This window comes from Bubalus bubalis, chromosome 16, assembly GCF_019923935.1.
Source record: "Bubalus bubalis isolate 160015118507 breed Murrah chromosome 16, NDDB_SH_1, whole genome shotgun sequence".
Taxonomy (NCBI): domain Eukaryota; kingdom Metazoa; phylum Chordata; class Mammalia; order Artiodactyla; family Bovidae; genus Bubalus; species Bubalus bubalis.
Window position 1 is genome coordinate 44,602,338 of NC_059172.1, and position 24,552 is coordinate 44,626,889.

Below are 24,552 nucleotides of genomic sequence, written 5' to 3' on the forward strand. Positions count from 1 at the left end.
CAGGCACACTCTTTACTGTCTGAGCCACCAGGGAAGCTCTAGGAGCCATAGTATAGAGAACTACCTATTTACCTAGCTTTTTTACAGCGGCTTTAGAAGGCTAGAAGTGGTACTGATACTAGACTGTTGACTGGTAGCCCCTGCCGCAGCAGCAGCTAAAAACACTAACAAGGAATGTTTTTAATTAGGGAATTAATTAAATCTTCCGAAGGGTTTCCCCAATCCTCCAAATAAAATTTTACCAGAAGGAGCTCTTGATTACAACCCCAATTCCAGGTTGCATTAGAAAGTAGAATTTTTGTATGACTTATCTGATAAAAGATACCTATGGCTTTTGTAAATATACAAAAACTCTATGAATTCATGTACATTTCTTCTATTTTATAGCTAAAAATGTCTGCCCTTTTAGATGTTTAGGTATTTTAATTTTGTTGCCTTTAAGTTTACACGAAGTTGTGTAATTTATTACTTTGTTTATAGCACTTTGTGATAATGAAAGGAAATAGGTGAAAAATTAGATACACAACAGTGAAATCTCTTAAGAAATATCTTTGCTTTAATTTTGACATTCTAAATTCACATCTTGAAATATTTGTTTACTATTACATTATTTACCATAAGCATAACCCAAATGTGATTTAAAGAATTCTAAGAAAAATAGACATTGATGCAGAAAATTCTTCTACAACTCAGAATAGGATTTAACACTGGAAGGGAGGTAGTAGTTAGGTATTACAGATCCTTCATTTTTAGGGAAGGAAGCATGAAGGCTATAAAAGGTCCATAAGTTAATGTCTCAGGTAGTGGAAGAGCTAGAATGAGACTTTTTTTAAAAAGTCAGGTTTATTGATGTGTAATTTATGTACAGTAAAATTTGCCCCTTTAAAAGGATATACAGTTTTATGAATTTTGACAAGCTTACACAGTTGTATAATCACCATTACAATCAAGATATAAAACATCTCTATCACCTTAAAAAAAGTTTTCTCGTGCCCCTTGCAATCAGCCCATGTGCCTGCCACCTCCAGGCCTTGCAGCCGCTGATGTGTCTCGTGCCCTCGTGTTTTACCTTTCCTTATGTGACTGGAATTCAAGTAGTATGTAGCATTTGGGGCCTGACTTCTTCCTAGCATAAAGCTATGAGGTTTATTTATGTTAATCGCTTGTGTCAGCAGGCTTCCTTTTTATTGTCCAGTGCCACAGTTGTTTATCCATTTATTAACTGATGGACATGTGGGTTATTTCCAGTTTGGGGTGATTCTGAATAAGCTGCTAAAAATATTTGTGTACAGCTTTTCTTTTGGTAGACAAATGTCTTCTATGGTAAGTGCATGTTTAACTTCATAAGAAACTCCCAAATTCTTTTTGGAAATGGCTGTGCCATTTTGCATTCCATTCAGCAATGTATGCATGTTCTAATTGCTCTGCCTCCAGGTTGGTACTTGGCAATGTCTGTATTTTTCAGTTTAATTTTTTAACCATTCTAGTTAGTGTGTAGTGATATCTCTCTGGTTTGAATTTGCATTTCTATAATGACTAATGATGTAGAGTATCTTTTCTTGTGCTTGAGGTTTTTTACTAATTCTGATTTTTTAAAAAAATCATGTTTTAATTCAATATTACATATTTAAAGTTTTGCTAGTACTGCTAGAGAGAGGAGTATAAAGAGTACTTATTCTTAAGAGAGTTGGTAATTTACATAGAGAAAACTAGTCATTGTATTAAAAGTATGACTGTAATTTTGATAGACTCCTTAAAGAGGTTCATATGTTAGCTGATTGGTAGAGAAGATAACAGTTTGGGAATCAGAAAATTCATTGGTTTGACTTTGCCTTATTAATTGCTTATCCTTTCTGGGTCTTTTTTTCTTCTTTTTTCTTCATCTCTGAAACAAGGGATTTGTCTCTAAATTATGGACTTCCCTGCTGGCACAAACGGAGAAATCTGCTTGCAATGCAGGAGACCCTGGGTTGGGAAGATCCACTGGAGAAGGGAATGAGGGATTTGTCTCTAAATTATAAATCAACATAAACTTTTCGGTAGTAGGGTTTTTTTGCTGCTTTTTCAGTAGTAGGTTTTTAAACTTTGTAAGAAGGCTGTGCAATCAGAAAACAAAAGATCTTTGGAGATTTTCCCCATCTGATGAAATTTCTATTACTCAAAAAAGATCTTCTGAAATTGTAAATAATATAAATCATAAGTATTTTTGTTGTTGAGAATTATATAGTAAGTCTGTTATAAGGATGGTAACTGATAGTTCTAGGATAATATATTTTGTATGATTTTATGATTTTTTTTTTATTATAATTTATATAGCATTTTCAGCATATTCTGTCTTTTGATTTTTGGTAAAACTCTTTGTGGACCCTGCAAGTCAAAATAAGTGACTTGCATAGGATTACACAGTGAAAGGAAAGTAGCCACCTTGACTTTAGGGTTCTAGACTAGCATCTGCACCACATTACTCTGCACTGTAGACTAGTCCAGTAGGAAATAAAGTCTTTAAATAGTATTAAATAACTTTTTTTTTTAGTTGACAATTTCATGTTCAGAGTATTATAAAATTTATTATCCATGCTTCTAAATAGAAGGCATGATTACAGATAATATAAACAAGCTACTTTGATTTAGTAATAATGCAGTGGAGCATTTCAAGACTTGTAAACAAGTCAGTTGTATCACAAGCTGAGTCACTGCTTATCAAAACAGCCTACTCACAGAAGAAAACTTAGCTGTAATCAAAAATGAAGATAACAGGAATAGTAAAGGACACACTGTGCATCCTCCAGAGAGTAGTTTGTTTAGTTTCTAAGTTTAGACACCTAAACATTAGTGGGTTACCAGTTAACAGTAGTATAACAGCAATTAAATGAGTATGGCAAAAGTGGGAATAGTTTAGGATAAAAGTGAGAGGAAAAATACTATTATTATAATTTTAATGACACAAATATTTCAACATTATGAAGTCATCAGAAAATTTGTATTTCTTAAGAGATCTGTGTTTGTATGGGACCTTAGGCATGTCACTTAAGGTTTCTGAATTTCTTGTACATCTATAAAGAGCTTGATCTGATGTCCAAAGGTCCATCCATCTTTAAATATGTATTATAGTTCCATGTTGTGTGTGACGAATCATCTGATTGATTGCTTCTTAACTGTCAAATATATTATCAAACTTCCTTTTAAATAGTTAAAAGCCCTGCAGTAAAGAAATTTTTTTTAAATCAGTTTGGAAACTTTTCAGAGTTTATAAAATCAATTAAACTTTTAAAAATTTACTTAGAAGTTTTAAGAGCACACTGTGATTCCAAAAGCATCAGCTATAATGTATTATGAAGTTATTTTCCTGAATGAATATATTTTGTTTAGAGAATTCCCTGAAGGACTTAGAATAGGAAATGTGGTATATTTAAATGATAGCTATTAAAAATTTCAGAATACCTGTATATACATGAGAAGTTGCTGAAGAACTCAGCATGTTCGTTAGGCATTTGAAGCAAATTGGAAAGGTGAAAAAACTTGATAAGTGAGCTGACCTCATGAGCTGACAGAAAATTTTTAAAAAAATCGCGGTTTGAGTTGTCACCTTATTCTGTGCAACAGCAATGAACATTTTCTTGATTGGATTGTGAAGTGCAACAAAAAGTAGATTTTATACGACAGCCAGTGGTGACCAGCTCAGTGGTTGGACTGAGAAGCTCCAGAGCACTTCCCAAAGCCAAACTTCTACCAAAAAAAAGGGTCATGGTTCCTGTTTGGTGGTCTGCTGCCCATCTGATCTATGACAGTTTTCTGAATCCTGGTGAAACCTTTACGTCCAAGAAGTATGGTCAGCAAATCTCTGAGATGCACCAAAAACTGCCAGCGCCTGCAGCTGGCATTTGTCAACAGAATGGGCCCAATACCTGACTGCGTGTCACACAACCAATGCTTCAAAAGTTGAATGGATTGGGCTGCAAGATTTTGCCTCATCCGCCGTATTCACCTGACCTCTCACCAACCAACTACCGTTTTTTCAAGTATCTTGACAACTTTTTGCAGGGAAAATGCTTCCACAACCAGCAAGAGACAGAAAATGCTTTCCAAGAGTTTGTCAAATCCCAAAGCACAGGTTTTTAATGCTACAGGAATAAACAAACTTATTTCTTGATAGCAAAATTTGTTGATTGTAATGGTTCCTATTTCGATTAATAAAGATGTGTTTGAACCTAGTTATAATTAAAATTCACGGTCCAAAACCACAGTTACTTTTTCACCAACCTAAATACCTTTGTTAGTCACCAAGTCATGTCCACCTCTTTTGTGATCCTATGGAGTTTGTAGCCTGCCAGGCTCCTCTGTCTGGAATTGGTTGTCATTTCATTCTCTAGAAGATCTCCCATCTAGGGATCAAACCCATGTCTCCTGCATTGTAGGAGGATTTACCACTGAGCCACCAGGGAAGCCCTACATGTATCTATATATACACTCAAATTGTTTGTAAATCCTTAATTAACAGGCAAAAATAATTTTTTTTTGTTTAAAAGAAAACAGGAATTAATTTTGTGTTCATATATATATTTACATATATCCATAATATATTTCATGCATATTATGTGTCTGTAATACAGAACCATTGGAAACCCAATTTGCAGACAGTTTTTGCTGCTTCCACAAATTTTAGTCATAAGTTCTCTTTTAATTTTTATATTTTAAAAAATTGTGGTAAAATATATATAACATAAAATTTCCCATCAGACATTTTTAAGTGTACAATTCAGGGATATTAAGTACATTAACGTCATTGTGCTACTTACCATCATCCATCCACAGAAATCTTTTCATCTTGCAAAACTGTGCTCATTTAACAATGACTTCCATTCCCCTACCCGCTTCCCCTTCTAAGTCTCTGCCAACCACCTTTCTGCTTTCTCTCTCAATGAATTTGACCATTCTAGGTACTTCATGTAAGTGGAAACATACTATATTTGTCCTTTTATGACGGAGTTATTCCTCTTAGCATAATTTGCTCATGGTTTGTCCATTTTGTAGGATATGTCATACATTTTTTAAAGCTTAATATTATTCCTCTGTTTGTATGTATTGGATTTGTTTCCACTCATCCACCGACGGGACTCTTGGATTGCTTCTACCTTTTGGCCTTAGTGAATAATGCTGCTATGAACATGGGTGTGCAAATATCTGAGTCCTTGCTTTCAGTTCTTTTGGTTATATATGCAGAAGTGAAATTACCAGATCAGTAGGCAGTTTTAGCACTCATAGAAGGTCACATTTTTGAAAAACTTTTTGTGAACCAAAATGATGTAAGTTAAATTTGATTTTGCAGCACAGGTAGTGGGATGACAGGAGACTTGACATCCATGATGTCTAGCTTTTTATGGAAACAAGCCAACCACCACATTGCTGCTGCTGCTGCTAAGTCACGTCGGTCGTGTCTGACTCTGTGCAGCCCCATAGACGGCAGCCCACCAGGCTCCCCCATCCCTGGGATTCTCCAGGCAAGAACACTGGAGTGGGTTGCCATTCCTTCTCCAATGCATGAAAGTGGAAAGTGAAAAGTGAAGTCGCTCAGTCGTGTCCGACTCTTAGTGACCCCATGGACTGTAGCCCACCATGCTCCTCCGTCCATGGGATTTTCCAGGCAAGAGTACTAGAGTGGGGTGCCATTGCCTTCTCCGAACCACCACATTGAGTCGGTTTTAAATCATTAATGTAGTTTAGAGTTTCGCATGTGTGTTGGCGGCACTAGTGGTAAAGAAATCACCTGCCAGTGCAGGAGACATAGAGACTCAGGTTTGATCCTTGGGTCAGGAACAGCCCTTGGAGGAGGGCATGGCAACCTACTCCAGTATCTTGCCTGGAGAATCCCACGGACAGAGGAGCCTGGCAGGCTCCTTAGGGTTGCACAGAGTCAGACATGACTGAAGCGACTGAGCATGTAAGCATGTAATCAGGGTAATACTCTAATTACTTATATAAAGTAGCACATATGTTATCATAGAATATGGTATTCATATTTTATTTTAAATACAAAATGACTTCTTAATATTCTAATCATTTCTGTTTAGAGAACTTTCTTTAGCAGTTCTTCTAGGGTAGGTCTCTCAACAACAAATCCCTTAGTTTTCCTTCATCTGAAATGTTTTGGTTTTCCTGTCATTCCTGAAGGGTATTTTTGCTGGAAACAGAATTCTGAACTGGCAGTCCTTTTCTTTCAGCACTCGGAAAATATTGTATCTCTTTAATTTCTGATGAGAAACATGCTACATTTGATTGTTTTGGCCTCATAGAGGGTGTTTCTCTCTCACTACTTTAAAAATGTTCCTCTTTGTCTTTAGTTTTCAAGGAGCTTGATTAAGATGTGTCTTTCTGTCATTTTCTTTGGGTTTATCCTCTTTGGGATTCACTCAGCTTCTTATTGTGTAGTTTTATGTCTTTGGCATTTTTTCTTTTTGGCCATACTGTGCAATCCATGGGATGAGTTCCTTCTCCCAACCAGGGACTGAATCCAGGCCCAGAAAATGAAAGATCCAGAATCCTAACTGTTGGACCACAGGGAACTAACTCCCTGTCTTTTGCAAATTTGGGATGATTTCAGCCATTACTTCTCTGAATGCTTTTTAAGGCTCACCCTCTTTCTTCTTTGCTTACAGGACTTGGATTATACAAATATTAGATCTTTTGTTTGCAGTCCTGCTGTGACAGATCTCTTTTCTAGAAATTCTGTTTGGTGCTTTTATAAGTCTGCTAATTATCCATTCGTCTGTTGGTGGAGATCTGCATTGCTTCCGTGTCTTGGCTATTGTAAATAGTGCTGCAGTGAACCTCGGGGTACATGTGTCTTTTTCAATTATGGTTTTCTCTGGGTATATGCCCAGTAATGGAATAAAGGAAGTTGTGGTATATGTATAAAAATGGAGTATTGCTCCATTTATAAAGAGCTGTAAAGAGGAACAAATTTGAGTCCGTTCTCATAAGGTGGATAAATCTGGAGCCTTTTATACAGAGTGAAGTAAGTCAGAAAGAGAAAAGCAAATATCATATATTAACACATATCTATGGAGTCTAGAAAAATGGTGAACCTATTTGCAGGTCAGGAATAGAGATGCAGACATAGAGAACAGACTTAGGACATAGCAGGGAAAGGAGAGGGCAGGACAGATTGAGAGAGTAGCATTGAAACATACACATTACCACATGTAAAACAGAGAGTGAACGGGAAGTTAGCTATGTAACGCAGGGAGCTCAACCCAGTACTCTGTGACATCTAGAGGGGTGGGATGGGGTGGGGCATGGGAGGGAGGTTCCAGAGGGAGGTGACATATGTATACTTATGACTGATTTACTTTGTTGTATGGCAGAAATGAACACAACATTGTAAAATAATTATCCTCCAGTTAAAAATAAATTTTAAGAAAAGTCTGCTAATTGCCAACGTCTACTCATGAACTCAAAGGTCTTTGTTATTTCTTGAAACATGTTATACGTGTTTCTTTTTATAATGTTTTATAATGTTGAAACTATGAAGTTTCAAACTTTATTTTATTTTATTTTTTGGCTTGCTGGGTCTTCGTTGCCACACGGGCTTTTCTCTGGTTGCGGTGAGCAAGGGTTACTCTGGTGCGGTGTGTGGGCTTCTCCTTGCAGCAGTTTCTCTTGGGCTCTGGGCTGCACGGGCTTCAGTAGTGGCGTCATGTGGGCTCAGTAGTTGTGGCTCCTGGACTCGAGTGCACAGGCTCAGTAGTTGTGGCACTCGGGCTTAGTTGCTCTGTGGCATGTGGGATCCTCCCGGACCAGGGATAGAACCCCTGTCTCCTGCATTGGCGGGTGGATTCTTTACCATTGAGCCACCAGGGAAGCCCCTGTTGCTGATAGTTTTATTATTGAACATTTTTTCATACATTATTGCTGTGTTTTATTCCTTGCTGACCCTCATGATTCCTTTTTCATTATATATTTAGTGGTTTAAAAATTTTTTGGAGCTGTTCATTTGTCTTGTGATTATGAGAATACTTTAAGAAATTTCTTTCTTTAATTTATTTGGCTGTGCTGGGTGTTAAGTGTGGCACACAGGATCTTTGGCCTTTGTTGCATCAAGTGGGGTCTTTGGTTGTGGCATGTGGGGTCTAGTTCTCTGACCACGAATCGAACCTAGTCCCCCTGCATTATGAGCACAGAGTCTTAGCCACTGGGTCGATAGGGAAGTCCCAAGAATAATTTTTATGGAAATTGTTTGAGCTCTGGAATACAGATAGCTTCTTCCGGAAGAAAATTGCGACTGTTTGTGCCATTTACCTCGGAGTACTACTATTCTAGAACCATTTTCAAAGTTGGTTTTTTTTTTTTTTTTTTTTTTTTTTACTGCCCAGATAGTGTGAATTGGGATTGTAACCAGCCTGAGGGCCAGTCTGTGGCTACATATTCTCAGGAGTAACACCCCTGTTCCACTCCAAGGTATAAAACAGGCCATCCTCTTTTAGTATCTAGGAAAAGAGAGGTAGAAGAGTAGTAGAATAGGCAGGTGTATTATCTTTAAATTAAGCTTTCAATTTAGAGTTAATTATAGATTCACCTGTGGTTCTGAGAAATAAAAAGGAGACATTGTGTACTCTTTACCCAGTTCCCTCTAATGGTAATACCAAGTAAACTATAGTACAATATAACAATCAAGATATTCGCGTTGATACAGTCAAGATGCAGCACACTTTCATCTCCACAAGGGTCTCTGAGGATGCCCTTTTACAACTACACTCACTCCTCTCCCAGTCCCAGCCCCTTTAATTCCTGACAATCACTCATCTGTTTTTCTATATTTGATCATTTCAAAAATGTTATATAGGCTTACAGTTGCTTGTCCTTTGTATTTCTGTGGTGTCAGCTGTAACTTCTCCTTTTTCATTTCTAACTTTATTGATTTGACCCCTCTCCGTTTTTTTCTTAATGAGTCTGGCTAAAGGTTTATCAGTTTCATTTATCTTTTCAGAGAACCAAGTTTTAATTTCATTACTCTTTTCTCTTGTTTTCTTTGTCTCTAATTCTTTTATTTTTGCTCTCATCCTTATGATTTCTTTCCTTCTACTAGCGTTTGATCTTGTTTGTTCTTTCTCTAGTTGCTTTGGATGAGGTTAGGTTGTTGATTTGAGATTTTTCTTGTTTCCTGCTGTAGGATCGTATTGTATGAATTTCCCTCTTAAAACTGCATTTGCTGTGTTCCAGAGTTTTTGGATCATTGTGTTTTCATTTTCGTTTGTCTCTAAGTATTTTTTATTTCCTCTTTGATTTCTTCAGTGACCCATTAGTTGTTTAGTAACATGTTGTTTACCTCCATGTGTCTGTTTTTTCCTGTGGTTTTTTTCTTTTAGTTGATTTCTAATCATTAGTGTTGTGGTCTGAGAAGATGCTTCATATGATGTCAGTTTTCTTAAATGTACCAAGATTTGCTTTGTGGCCCAGCATATGATCTATGCTGGAGAATGTTCCTTGTGCACTTAAGAAGAATGTGTATTCTGCTGCTTTCGGATGGAATGTTCTGTAATTATCAATTAGTCCATCTGATCTAATTCATCATTTAAAGCCTGTTTTTCCACATTGATTTTCTGTTTGTATGGTCTGTCCACTGAAATAAAAAGCCCCCCACTATTATCGTGTTACTGTCAATTTTTCCTTGAATGGCTTGCCTGATATATTGAGGTGCTCCTATGCTGGTTGCATAGATATTTATGATTGTTACATAAGGCAATGGCACCCCACTCCAGTACTTTTGCCTGGAAAATCCCATGGACGGAGGAGCCTGGTGGGCTGCAGTCCATGGGGTCACGAAGAGTTGGACACGACTGAGCGACTTCACTTTCACTTTTCACTTTCATGCATTGGAGAAGGAAATGGCAACCCACTCCAGTGTTCTTGCCTGGAGAATCCCAGGGACGGGGGAGCCTGGTGGGCTGCAGTCTATGGGGTCGCACAGAGTCGGACACGACTGAAGTGACTTAGCAGCAGACTGATCCCTTGATCATTATGTAGTGTCCTTCTTTTTCTCTCACGATAGTCTTTATTTTAAGGTCATTTTGTCTGATTTGAGTATTACTACTCCAGCTTCCTGGAGGTTGTTCTTGTCCCTCTGGTGAGCATGGTGTGTTAGGGGGTGTTTAGAGGTGGCTGTGCATTCAGGACAGACTTTAGGCAAGCTGTTGCTGATGAGTGGTGCCATGTTCCCACCCTGTTGGTTGTTTGGCTTGAGGGGTCTCAGCACATAGACTGCAGGCTGTTGGACGGGGTCAGGTCTCGGTGCCAAAATGGTGACCTACACGAGAGTTCACACGGATGTGTATTCCCTGGGGCCTCTGCCACCAGTGTCTTTGCTCCCGCAGTGAGCCACAGTCAACCCACGCCTCCCCAAGGGAGCCTTTAACATCTGCAGGTGCGTGTGGCGCAGGCTCGCAGGGAGTCACTGCCCTGCCCCATTCTAGTGCACAGGAAATCTTGTGTGCACCATCCAAGAGTGGCATCTCTGTTTCCCCCAGACCGGTGCAGCTCCTGCACTCAGGCGCTGCTGGCCTTCAAAGCCAAATGCACTGGGGAATGCGCCCAGTGCCAGACCCACAGGCTGAGGAGCTTGATGGGAGGCTCAGAACTCACTCCTGTAGGAGAACCTCTGGAATATAGTTATCCTTCAGTTTGTGGGTCATCACACGGTCGGTATGGGATTTAATTATATTGTGAAAGCACCCCTCTTACCATCTCACTGTGGCTTCTTGTTTGTCTTTGGGTGTAGAATATCATTTTTTTTGTAGGTTCCAGTCTTTTTTGTCGATGGGCATTCAGCAGTTAGTTCTGATTTTGGTGTTTCCATGAGAGGACGCGAGTGCAATTCCTTCTTCTCTGCCATCTTGTCTCCTCCTGAGTTGAATCTTTAATATATCTTTCGTTTCCTTTTACATACTTTGCTGTGCCTTCTTAAAATACAGTTTAAATATAGTTTAAAACTTTTTATATTCTTGCCTACTAATTATATCATCTGTATTATATCTGGGTTGATTTTTATTGATTTTTCTACTCATTAGGGATGGGTCATCCTTTCCTACTTTGATGCATGCCTGTTAATTTTAAATTGGATGCCAAACACTGTGATTTTTATGTTGATGAGTGCTGGGTATATTATTTCCATAGATATTCTTGAGCTTTGTTCTCTGACACCGTGAATTTACTTGTAAACATTTTGAGCCTTTTGAGGCTTGCTTTTTAGTATTTTAAGATTGACCCAGAATAGCCTTTATTTTATTTATTTTTTTTTTATTTACTTTTGGCTGTGCTGGTACTTTGTTGCTGCTCCGGCTTTTCTCTAGTTGTGGCAAGCAGGGGCTACTCTCCATCGCAGTTTGTGGGCTTCCCATTCTTGTTGTGGAGCACAGACTCTAGGACACGTGGGCTCAATAGTTGCAGTTCCCAGGCTCTAGAACACAAGCTCAGTAGTTGTGGCACACAGCCTTAGTTGCTCTGCAGCATGTGGGATCTTCCTGGACTAGGGATTGAACCTGTGTCTCCTGCATTGGCAGGCAGATTCTTTCCCCCTGAGCCACGAAGGAAGCCCTCCAGAATAACCTTTAGATAAGGCCTAATTTAATTTGGTTCTACTGCTGAGACAATACTCTTCTGTCTGCTCTTATCTGATGCCTATATATTATGATTTTCTTTTCACTCTGGCTGGTGGGAACTGAAGTGAGCTCAGGGATTCTTTCCTTGGTTCTTTCCCTTGCCTAGATAGTTTCTTCACATGTATATGTTGATGAGTACTCAACTGAATACTTAGGGAGGGCCATTACATACCTCTGGAGCATGCTATTTGTACATCTTTCTTCTCTTCAGTATTCTGCTCTCTAAATTCTAGCTGAATTGACCCACTTGAATTTCTATCCTCTTCTTTTCAGCTCAGGGGGATTGCTGAACTCTAGCTGGGTTCTTCTGCCAAGGTAGCTTACAGTGTTTGTTTCTGTTTCCACAGGGATCACTGTCCTGTGTTATCTGTTACTTAATATTTTTAAACTTGTTTTATATATTTCATATCTTCTTTTTAGTTGTTTAAAATGGAGAAGGTAAATCCAATCTGCTATTTCATTTCGGCTCATAGTGGAAGTTTTTTGGAGTTAACAATAAATAATAACATAAACAGATATATCGGGTGGCTAAAGTGCTGTGGAGAAACCTGAAGCGAGAAAGGGAGGTGAAGAGGATTGCAGTTTTAAATTGAATGGTGAGAAGAGAGTTTGAGAAATTGGCTCTTTTGATTATCTTTTGCATATCCACACACTCAATGACTTTTGCTCATGAATGTGCAACTTGGGCAAACCTGGACAGGGACAGCTTGTTCTGCTCTGCTTGGCGTCAGTTGGAGCATCTGAAAGTCTGGGGGTTGGAATCATCTGAATGCTTCCTCACATGTATGGTGCTTGATGCTAGTTGCCAGATGGCATCTCAGTTGGATTGTGGTTAGAACTTCTACACATGACCTTCTCATATGGCTGCTTGGCTCCTACACAGCATGTGGCCAAATTCCAAGGATGAGCATCTGAGGGAAAGCCAGGAAGAAGCTTTATTGCCTTTTCTAACCCAATCTTGAAAGTAATGTTATGTGTCATAGAAAGTCACACCAGCTAGCCCATATTAAAAGGAACTGGAATTAGACTCCTAATGTTGCTGGGAGGCATGTCAGAGAATTTGTGGACACTTGTTTAAACCACCACACATCACTTCCTGGCCTTTTGGCTAAGATCAAGTGTAAAGCCACCATAATGATAATTTGTGAAAAGAAGGTAAGGGTATCTAAAGGAAGAGCATCACATGTACAGTACAGTGTACAGAAATGGAAAGAGTCTGAGGCTAGTGGTTACCTGATGCTTTGCTGCTGCTGCTAAGTCGCTTTAGTCGTGTCCGACTCTGTGCGACCCCATAGAGTGCAGCCCATCAGGCTCCTCCTTCCCTGGGATTCTCCAGGCAAGAACACTGGAGTGGGTTGCCATTTCCTTCTCCAATGCATGAAAGTGAAAAGTGAAAGTGAAGTCGCTCGGTCGTGTCCGACTCTTAGCAACCCCATGGACCGCAGCCTACCAGGCTCCTCTGTCCATGGGATTTTCCAGGCAAGAGTACTAGAGTGGGGTGCCATTGCCTTCTCCAACCTGATGCCTTAGACTTGTTTATTGCTGAATTCCCTTGTGCAGTGTCCACTCCACTCCTTGAAGGCAAGGGCTTTTATTCACTGCTATTTTCTCAGTGCCTTAAACAGTGTTTGACAGATAGTTGTAGTTTAATTCTTATTTGTGGAAGAAATAGTCAACCTATTGGTGCCAGGTATCAAAAAATCATAAAAATTCATAAAAATCATAAAAATGAATATGTAATCTTTGATATACTAATTCGTTCTTTAGGCAGTAATCTTCAGGGGAAACTGTACAAATAAGCAAAGCTATAGCGGAAATTTGAAAGTGTCTGAATGTCCATTAACAGAATAGTTAAATAAATTTTGAATGGACTGTATAATGGAACACTGCAGTTTTCAAACTCAGTGTTTTGGCCCAGAAAGATGAGTGAGTGTTGAGAGGAAAGGAACAGAATTTAAATGGTGGTGTTCAGAATGATTCTTTTGGTTAGTAGTTTTTAATATTCATAGAATGGAGAGGATCTAATAGAATGTATATCAAATTGTTAATAAGTGCTATAGGAGTTATTTTAGACTTGCTTGTCAAAAAAATATGTACTACCATTATAGTAGAAACATATTTCTATTGTAAAAGAAAACTGTAAAGATTTTTAATTGATGTAGAATGGTATCTAAGCTTGGAGAAGGCAATGGCACCCCACTCTGGTACTCTTTTGCCTGGAGGATCCCATGGACGGGGGAGCCTGGTGGGCTGCAGTCCATGCGGTCGCTGAGAGTCAGATACGACTGAGCGTCTTCACTTTCACTTTTCACTTTCATGTATTGGAGGAGGAAATGGCAACCCACTCCAGTGTTCTTGCCTGGAGAATCCCAGGGACGGCGGAGCCTGGTTGGCTGCCATCTATTCCAAAATGATTAATTACTACAATAAGTTAACACCTATCATCTAACAATAGTTACAATTTTGTGATGAGAACTTTTAAGTCCTATTATCTTAACAATTTTCCACTATACAATACAGTATTAACTACAGTCATCACACTGTATATTACATTCAGAACTTACAAGTAGAAGTCTATACCAGTTATCTATAGGATAACCTATAATCAAGACATAATCTCTTGAAAAATCTTGGTTTTAACATTCTACACTTTTTCTGTATAAATTTTGTTTTTCTCCACCTTCTTTAACTAATAAAAGGAAACCAACATATTGTTTTAAAAGGTGCTTTTTATCATGCACAGGCTTCCCTGGTAGCTCAGTCGGTAAAGAGTCTGCCTGAAGTGCAGGCGATCTGGGTTCAATCCCTGGGTTGGGAAGATCCCCCTGGAGAAAGAAATGGCAAACCACTCCAGTATCCTTGCTTGGTATATCCTTGATATACTTTTATCAAATCATTATGTTGTACACCTTAAGACTATTACAGAGTTATACATTAATTATATCTCAATAAAACTAGGAAAATATGTGACTTAGAACATTTGATTTATACACAGTTCTGAAGCTACCACTCTTTGTTAAAATGTGGTTGTTTTCCATGTTAATATTATATTTATCACCATAACATAGGCTTTCAGTAACTTTCAAGAATGATTGAGGCTTAAGATTAAAATTACAAATATAATTTATACATAAAATCTTAGATGGTATAATAATACTTTAATTCACACATACTTTGTTGCAAAAATGCCTTTAGGTTAATTGTTCTCATTTCACTGTCTTATCTGTTTATTTTAAAGAAATGATTTATAATTTATTTTGTTCTTATATACCATAGGATGTGTTTTGGAGATGCAGACAAAATATCTTTGCTGAAATGAAGAAGAAATTTTTACAGGTAGACTGCTGATGTAATTGCTTTAGTGTGATAATCAGCAGAGCAAGTAACAGCATGTTAATATTTTTGTTTAATAACAAGGCATGTCTTAAGTTTTATGGTTGTTTGCCTATTTATTTCTACCTAATTTTAATAATAAATCACTTTAAATGAATATATGTCTGATAGCACCTTGTCTTTAACAAATGAATGAGGTGGGAAAATGATGTAAAAAACTATAGAACCCTTTGTTTTGACTTTTGGGTATAGTGGTTGTCTATTTTGTACAGATAGGTTTATTTTCTGAAATATTAATAGTGCTGAGATCAAGTCATTTAATAATTTACAGAGTCAAGACCCAGAAATCTTAACTTGAAAACTTAAATAGAAATTAAAAACAACCTGTATGCACTAGAAACTTACACATTCCTCTGATGTAGCATCCCATTTTAACCTTTATTAATACCTCATTTCACTCAGACCCCTTCATCTCTAGACTCAAGGTTCTTTATTTAATTTCTTCTATTCTCTCCAGGTGATCTGTGGCAAGAGACCACTTAGAAAATACATTAGAGTTTGGTGGGCAGTTGGAATAAAATGGAGGGAGGATCTTAAAAATAATCTTTTTCTTGTTTAAGACTCCCAGCACTACCCCAGGAATTGTTTGTTACTTGTTAAGGTAGAAACGGACAATCTGAATGAGGCTGATAAATTTAATAAATTTCAGTCAGCAAAAATATTTACACCGTCAGTTGTTTTTTCCAGTTTGTGGCAGTGTATTAACCATGAACTGTGGATACCCAGAAGGGTAATTTTCTAAGACCTCATTTCTTAGTTCATAGCAGTTTCTTTATCAAGAAGTAGATAAAGTGGACTCTGTGCGTGTGTGTGTGAGGGGATGTATTTTTAAGTTTATAACCATAGTATGACATTGAAAGAAGAAAGTCCTGAGAGAAAATGGGTTGAGAGATTTAGAGGTGAAGAGGTCCTTTCTTAATGTTTTAAAATTCTTCATAAATTAGTTTTTTCCTTAGAAAAATCTCAATCTTGATAGCTTTGAATTTTGTTTGATATTAATTTTTCTGCATGTGAACACCATTTTAAATATATGCATTAATTATGCACCTTGTTCTGTGTTTTTTAGTAAGAAATATGTAGGAATTTTTTTTTTTTGTGAAACAAATGTTATGATATTAACTTCATAGAACACAGATTTGAACTTAGAACTGTTCAGAATGCCAAGAATAGGAGATAAGATGACTCGAGAGGCACACATCCCTTTAGCAGACTCAGAGACTTCTTGGGCAGAAGGACTATCTGTGTCGACCACTTCTAGATGTTCTGACAGGGATCCTAATCTTTGGACGGACCATATATTTGCAGTGTTTTTATCCCAGTGTATTTTACCTTTTGTAAATAAGGGTATCATTTTTGTTTGTTTTTTCAAGGATTCTTTTTTTCAGGCTTTGCTAGGAAATCTATTTCTACAGAGAGCATAAAGACAGATCACTCTCTTAGCTTACAGTGTTAATATAACTACTGTTGACTGTCCCCTTTTTCTCACAAGTGTAGTATTACTGTGAGTTGCTCACAAAGTAAGTAGTCTTAATTTTATGCTTTGTACCTTTTTTGTAATTGACTACATTTTCTTTGTAGAGAATGTTATGCCTCTCTAATAGCTCACCAAATATAGATGAAATATTTTCTCAAGTGGGACATGCTTTAGGCTTTTCTAAAACTTTGCATTTTTTTTTTAACTATTGTCTCTTATTCATTATAGAACTTTCACTAACTTGAAAATTGTGCTCCCTTCCCTACATTAAGATGTGTGTTCGGATGCTTTACCTCAGTGTTAGGTGCAGTATTTAAATGGACACCCCCCACCACCAGCCGCCGCTAATGCTGTCACGTGTTTCTCCCCAGCAGCGCGTGCCTGTGCTTGAATGTATTTCTGTTATCTATTACCGTGGAACAGTCTACTCCAGAACGTTATGGCTTAAAACAGCTAGTTTATTTGTTCACAATTCTTTGAGATGGGATTTGGGCAAAGGCTTAACCAGTCAGTTTTCCACTCCACATAGCATTATCTGGGATCATTACTTGGCTGCATTTGGCTGGTGACTAGCTTTAGATGGAATGTCCAAGAAGGCTTTTCTCACTTACCAGCCACCCCAGTGCTCCACCAAGTGGCCATTTTCTGTGTGGTGGTCCCAGGGTAAATGAATTTTTTTTTTGCTTGGCTGACTTATAAGAGGAACATTCCAAGAGATCCAAAACCAGACGTTTCCTGCTTTAACTCACACAGAATCACTTCTGTCACATTCTGTTGGTCCTAGTTGGTCACAAGGCCAGCCCAGATTCATTGGAAGAGGAAAAAGAATGGCAAAGAATGTGTAGCCATCTTTAATTCACCTCAAGATGGTGGTGTTTTTTGCTTTGGGCATAAGTAGGATCAATCAGGGGTAGAGGTCCAAAGAAATTAAGAAAAAAAGAGGACACCCCTATTTTCCTAATTCTAAGAAATACTTTTTTACATTTTAAGTATTTTGGAAATTTGTATGTTTAGTATAATATTGTAGAGTTGTGTTGTTTTTTTTTTTTTTATCCCTCTTGGAAAGCTGAGATTGGTACACCTTATTGATGAAACCTTAAAATTGGGAAAAAGATATTTTTTTCTTATTAGTTGCTAAATTGGGAGGCAAGAGGAGGAAAGAGATTTTGCTTCAGTGTAATTAGTGTCGGCATTCATGGTAACAAAAATTCACATGTAATCCATGGATGATAGCCATATAGTAGATTAAGTTCAGACTGAAAAATGGGCCAGGAGGTTGAGTATAAAGTCATAGAATTTACTTGTGGCTATCTTAGAACTTTAAAGAAGACCAAAGCTTGTTTATATTATCCTAGAATTGAATTTAAGAGCAATATGTGATTGTCCCAGAAAGTCTTATAGGAAGCTTAAGGAAACAGAGAAATGCACAAAATTTTATATAGGTATTCATCATAAAATTAAAGTCTAGCTTAAGAGTCAGTAAAATAAAATTGATGGAACAAATTATTATTAATCCATGTAATAAAATACTATTCAATTGTTAAAATGATGAGTTAGAAAAAACTTGACAAGGAAAGATTATATGTATATAAGTGAAGAAAGACATTTCAAAAGAGCATATATATTCTATCTGAACATTTGTGTTTTAAAAGCATGCATGTATATATCTGTTTGTGTATGTGTAGGAAAAATATTTGGAAGAATATAAACCAAAATGTTCACAGTTACCTGTGTTATGAATTATAGTTAATTTCCACTTTTTCCTTCGTACTCTTCCTATTTTTTTTTAAAGGAACAAAAATTCTTAACATGCAGTGCACAGAAAAGAAAGTTGTTTTTATTAAAAAGAATAAAAGGTATACATAAAATTAGCTTTTGTGTTTACTACAGCACACTTAGCCTTCAGATGAGATTCCACTGGGGCTAATTTTACCAACATCTGGATGTGGGAGAGGAGGCTGGAGTGCCTGTACCTTGTACTCACTTACTTAGGGAAGAACCAGGAATTGCTGTTGGCCATATGATGATGTCATAGCACCATTAGGTATACTGTTACGCCAGTGTTTCTGATTCCTGAATTGTTAGGTAGAGTTCTCTTCCTTCGACCCTTAACTCGAACTTATCTGAAGCTTTAAAATCTGGCCACAATAGTGCTTTTCACATGGAAGACTTGAGTCTACCTCTGAAGTATACTGTTGAAACTGTGAAAGCAGATCTTTTGTAGTTGAAATTGTTTCTGAGTTTCTCCTTCCTTTGTTGTAAACCAGAGTTTAAAAAGGGTCCATTTTATATTTCTCAGTTTGACATTAAAATATGTAAAACCATCTTTGGCAAGTGTTAATATAACATCCTAAGTTTTCAGCTGAAGAGACTTTTTTATTATCCTGTTTATTTGATTAAAAGTGTATTTTTCTTTGTTTTTGAAGGGGTATTATTGGTAGTTAAATATCTTGATTTGTGTGAAATACAGTGCTAGCCAGTCTTAAACAATATACTTCTTTTATGGCAACTTACTTCTGTTCTAAACTATCTGGATTAACCTTAGTTTACTCTTTTACAAATCCCAAATTATATTGATATATGGCAGAAACCAATTACGATTATATTACCTTACCAAACAAAAAATGTGGCTGTTTTGTCTACAGTACTCATCAGTGATGATAAGTATTCTTATTTTAAAATGGATAATATAGAAGCAGCAAAAGACTGAGGATGATATTATTGTGTTTTTGTTTTCTGTTTTTTTTTAAGAAGGAAAGAAATACATTCTTGTATACAGTACTGGTTTGTACAGTTCACATTTGTGCAAAAGCCTTTTGTGGGGATGGTGAGAGGAAATAACTGCCTCACTAGACACTGAGGGAAAGGAAGATATTTACATAATCAGATTTGCATATTAAAATTCTGTTCTAGATTGAAGGAAGATAAGAGTGAGAGAAACTATTGCCATATCTTAATGTAAGATTCTGATTACTACAGGCAGGAATAAAGAGGAAAGGAATAGTTCAAGAGATACTCAGATGGTAGAAATGATAGAATTTGGTAATTATGCGAGGTGAAGAAGAAGGAAGAAATGAAGAATATGCTTACCTGTCTGGTTTCAGCAGTCTGTAGATGATGGTACCATTCATTGAGTTGGGCATTACAGGAGGAGGGAAAGAACTTATTTCACTACAGTGTCTGATGCAGCCAACTATCCCTCTGGAAGATAGGAAAAAAGTCTCCTTTAACAGCTTGAGGGAATGCATAGCTTCCTTGAGAAAATCTTTTTCAAAATTTTTCTTCTCAGATTTATGGGCTAGATGAAAAAGAATGAAAAAAATTTGTGATCCTAATTCCTTGTACACTGATAATAGAAAAGTATTTTTTTTCCTGGCTTACCTTTACCCTCTCTGGCTAGTCTCTTTGGGTAAGCTTGTTAGCTCCTAACACACTGATAAATGGGGTAAATGGGGTTTTTGGACATTCAGTCTTCGGGTATGACATGGACAACATAAAGATCAGGATGCCTGATTGCTTATGTCCTTTAGTTATGGGTTTTGCGGCCTAAGATAATCCTCATTGCATTTCTGTACAGTTCCCTTCCTGTTTCATCAGGAAACCCAGAAATGCTAGATATAACCGTGCTAGCATAGTAGTGACACATTTTTAAGGATCAGATTTTGTTGTTTTCAACTGAAAATTGCTCAGGTAAACTGTCTTTATGGGCTTGTTGGTCATTGATTTGCAGCCTTAAAAGGTGAAAGCAAATATCCATAAGAACAACAGCTGATTCTTATATATGCCCCAGTTTTCCCAAAACTAACATACATGGTGCTTTATATGTTTGACATATCCAGTAGAGTTTCAGACATAAAACAGTAATATTCACACAAAGAAAATAGTATTTTGTGTTGTTTTGCATTTAATAGTAGAAAACAATAATTATATTTTTCTTTAAAGATAAATAATGTATTTTTTAAAATTTCAGATAGAAAATGCTGCTGAAGAACCAAGAGTTTTATGTATAATACAAGATACTACTAATTCAAAGACGGTGAATGAACGGATCACTTTAAACTTACCAGCTTCTACTCCACTCAGAAAGCTCTTTGAAGATGTGGCCAACAAAGTAGGCTACATAAATGGAACCTTTGATTTGGTGTGGGGGAATGGAATCAATACTGCTGATATGGTAAAACTCTAAACTGAAAGCATCTTTTCTTAAGCTGCTAATAATATTATAGTTGCTGTTATTATTAATGAGTATATTAAATCCTGGAACCCTTCTTGATACCATAAGCAAAACTCTAGGCTGTATGTGCAACTCATCCCTTTACCTTCATTTGGAATTCAGCATTTGATTATCTTAAAGTCTGCACAGTGTTATTTCATTAGTTTTTTTATTCATATGAGTTGATTATCACAAGATTGTGTCATCTGTGGAAAAATTTCCAACATTTACTGAATGGGATAATACTCATTTTAAATATTTAAGTGAGAAAAGCAGGATATAAAATCATATGTATTTTATAATAAATGTTTTGAAAAGGAGAAAAAATGTAATATATAGAAAGAAAAAGGAATAGAAGGACTTGGATCTGCAATATTAACAGAGATTATGTACCACATAGAGTGATGAAACACCTGATGAGCAAAGTTGGTGGTACCATGACTTCTGCTTCAAAGATCTCACAGTAAAGTTGTAGAGAGAAGTACATAAAAAAATAATTACGTTAACATGTTTTAAGTATTATTAAGTGTTATTTATGAGTTTACTCTAAGTGCAAAGAGGAGGCACTGATCAGTTTTGCATGGGACAGTAGCAAGAAGACTGTTGAGTTGGCTCTCATCTGTATTTTAGGATAGTATTCCTTATAGTCTTTTTGCTCCCTGACTCTCAGTCCAAATTCACGCTGTGTACGATTGTTAGAATTATCTTCAGTCATCTTAAATCGTAGTACTCCTGTCATCTTCCAGTTTAGAAATCTTTAATGACTGCTCACTGCCCACTGATTAAAAATCATATTCCCTAGGTTAGCATTCAAGACAATTGGTCCTTTAAGTCTAATGTTAACTCACAGATAGGACTAATTTATTTTAACATAGAATTGTATACTTCTCCATCTCCATGTTTTTGCTTACGTTAACCTCTTCCTGTCCTATACCATTGTTGCTCCTCAGTTTCCCAGGAAAATACCTTTAACAGCAAATGAAGTTGAATGTGTATCTTCATCATATTTGGAGGGTATGGTCTTAATTGGCTCTCTAGAAGAATAAGAGGTGTTGGATATTTCTGGATTTGCCTTTAAAATTGATGATATTTTGCCTTCTATTTCATAATGTATTTGTTTTTTTTTAATATAGAACTACTGTTTTTAAACGGGAAAAGGATCTGAAAAAATAATAGCTGTATATATATAACTGAATCACTTTGCTGTATGCCTGAAACTAACACATTGTAAATCAGTTATACTCTAATATAAAATAAAATTGTTTTTCAGTATGTACTTACAAAAAAAACCTAATGTTTTAAATTAACCAACCTTTCCCCTGTGAAATTGGTCAGTAAAATTGGTAGTCCCCAACGACTTCACTTTGACTTTTCACTTTGATGCATTGGAGAAGGAAATGGCAACCCACTCCAGTGTTCTTGCCTGGAGAATCCCAGGGACAGAGGAGCCTGGTGGGCTGCCGTCTATGGGGTCGCACAGAGTCGGACACGACTGAAGCGACCTAGCAGCAGCAGCAGCAGCAGCAGGTTATACAATGAGAAATGATGTTTAATCTGAAACTTTAAATATTCTGTTTTACATTCCTATGTAACTTCTAGTGTTGCCTGTTTTTCAACTTAAAGGAGTCCTATACTACCATATATGTTTGCCTAAGTCCTGTTTATCTTTTACTTTTAAGAAACTTGACATGATGTTTCCTCATGCCACTTTAAAAATAACCTTTGTCTTTGTCCTCTTCTTGTGCTTTTTCTCTGCTATGCCACTTAATGGTCTTTTTATTATGATTGCTATTCACTTACGTCTTCCCACTTGATGGAATACATTTTGATGGCTGACGTCAGTATTAGTTTGTACCCTCCAAAGACACTCTCCCTGGGCACTCAGAACATGTGTTAGATTGACATCTGCAGTAGTTCAAATAGCGCTGTGCTAGGATTAACTGTTTTTCTTTCTTCAACTGTGACTGTTTTTAAGTACTTCATTTTTGTGTTTTAATTTGCCTTCAGGTGTACTCTTAGCTTCCTGTACAGTGCCGCGTGTATGCTTCTCTAAAAGCCTAATTCATTTATCTACTCACCCTTTTATACACACAGACTCATATTTCTTAAGGTAAACCCTCCCTCCCCATGTGTTCTAGCTGTATCATCTCATCTTTTATGCCTGAGAGATGCTGAGCATTCTGCTTCCTGTCAGAATATAAAGGAACCAAAGATACCTTTTTTCTTTCTTTTCTTTTCTTTCTTTCTTGTGGCTTCTCTTAGCTTCTGGTTCTCTGTGTCCTATTTTTCTCATGGATTTCTACATGTGAGCCAAAGTTAAGTGAGTTTTGATAAATTTATTTTATTACTTAACACTTACTTTGTGCTTACTATGTGCCTAGTTTTGTTCTGATACTAGACTTTATACAAATAAAACCTTATTTAATTCTTTTAACCACCCTATGAGTTAAGTGCTATCACAGCTTTGTATTAAGGGTGAGGAATGGGGAAGTGAAGTAACTTGTGTTAAGTCACACAAATAGCAAAGTGGCAGAATCTCTTAGAGTTAATTTTTTTGTCCTTAATACCTATACTTTTATATAATGTTAATTTTCTAAGAAATAAAGGCATCTGCATAAAACAAGGCCTTCTAAAGAGAGAATCCTCATGTCTTTGAGACATTAAAAACATCTCTTAATGAACAAAAGTTTTTTTTTAATTGGTGGATAATTGCTTTACAATTTTGTGTTGGATTCTGCTATACAACAACATGAGTCAGTCATAATTATATTAATATATATATCCTTTCCCTCCTGAGCTGCCCTCTCCTCCCCCATCCCACCCCTCTGGGTCATCCCAGAGTAGCAGGCTGGGCTCCTTGTGTTATTTAGCAACTTCCCACTCTCTGTCTATTAATGTTTAACACACGATGGGTATACATATCACGGCTGCTTTCTCAGTTTGTCCACCCGCACCTTCCCTCACTGTGTCGACAAGTCCGCTCTCTACCAACTTCACAAAGTAGTTTTAAAACAAAAGAGTAGGGCGTTCACCCTATCCTTCATTTTTCTCAGCGGTAGACTGGAGTGTTGGGTTAGTGACTGATCACTTCTATCTATCTCCCTGGGATCCTCTGAATCCTGCCAGTAGACTTGAAGTAGGTATCATTTATTAGGACAGGCTTTTCCTTCATTTCTAAAAGTACCCTTTTTTTAATATCACATGATTATATAAGTTGGGTTGCTTGTGCATAGTGTTTCCTTATATGGGAATTCTTACTATATTCCTATATCAAAACATGTTTTTAGTTACATAAAATATTCTTTAGTTAGTTTTCATGAAAACCCGTTGAATACTGTATTGCATACATTTTACAGAACATCGAAACATAAATGCTTATAATTCTTTTTGTGTGTAGCACTTCAGTTTTTTTAGGTGTTGGGAAATGAGAAAAGATGGGATACCTGTCAGTATGTACGCTGTCATTGGGCTTAGCCATCCCAGTTCATGAACAGATGAATGAATTCAAACCTAGATTGACAGAATTTATCAGAATCTTCATTTTTAAAAAATACTGCTTATGCCCAATAATTGTAGATATGTGTCTGTTTACATATTACTTATTTTATTATTATCATTAATGTTTCTCATTATCTGAGTTGCTTTTTATTTTTTTTTTCTTAATACCTGTAGGCTCCACTGGATCATACCAGTGATAAGTCTCTTCTTGATGCTAATTTTGAGCCAGGAAAGAAGAACTTTCTGCATTTGACAGATAAAGATGGTGAACAGCCTCAGATACTGCTGGTAAACTATTTAGAAAGCCCTGTACTCATAATTGT

General features: G+C 36.9%; 1 protein-coding gene across 6 annotated transcripts in view; it reads left to right on the forward strand.

The window, feature by feature from the left end:
* USP47 (ubiquitin specific peptidase 47) overlaps positions 1-24,552 on the forward strand; it is a 103,431-nt gene that overhangs the window by 16,000 nt on the left and 62,879 nt on the right. For 3 of the 6 annotated variants that reach the window (XM_006055229.4, XM_044929526.2, XM_025266654.3), the window contains 3 exons: positions 14,928-14,987; positions 20,489-20,692; positions 24,404-24,517. In XM_006055229.4, the coding sequence (XP_006055291.3) occupies positions 14,928-14,987; positions 20,489-20,692; positions 24,404-24,517 (378 nt within the window). Of the gene's footprint in view, positions 1-14,927; positions 14,988-20,488; positions 20,693-24,403; positions 24,518-24,552 lie in introns of those variants that run through there. The other 3 variants (XM_044929528.1, XM_025266655.2, XM_044929527.2) reach the window with 2 other exon arrangements.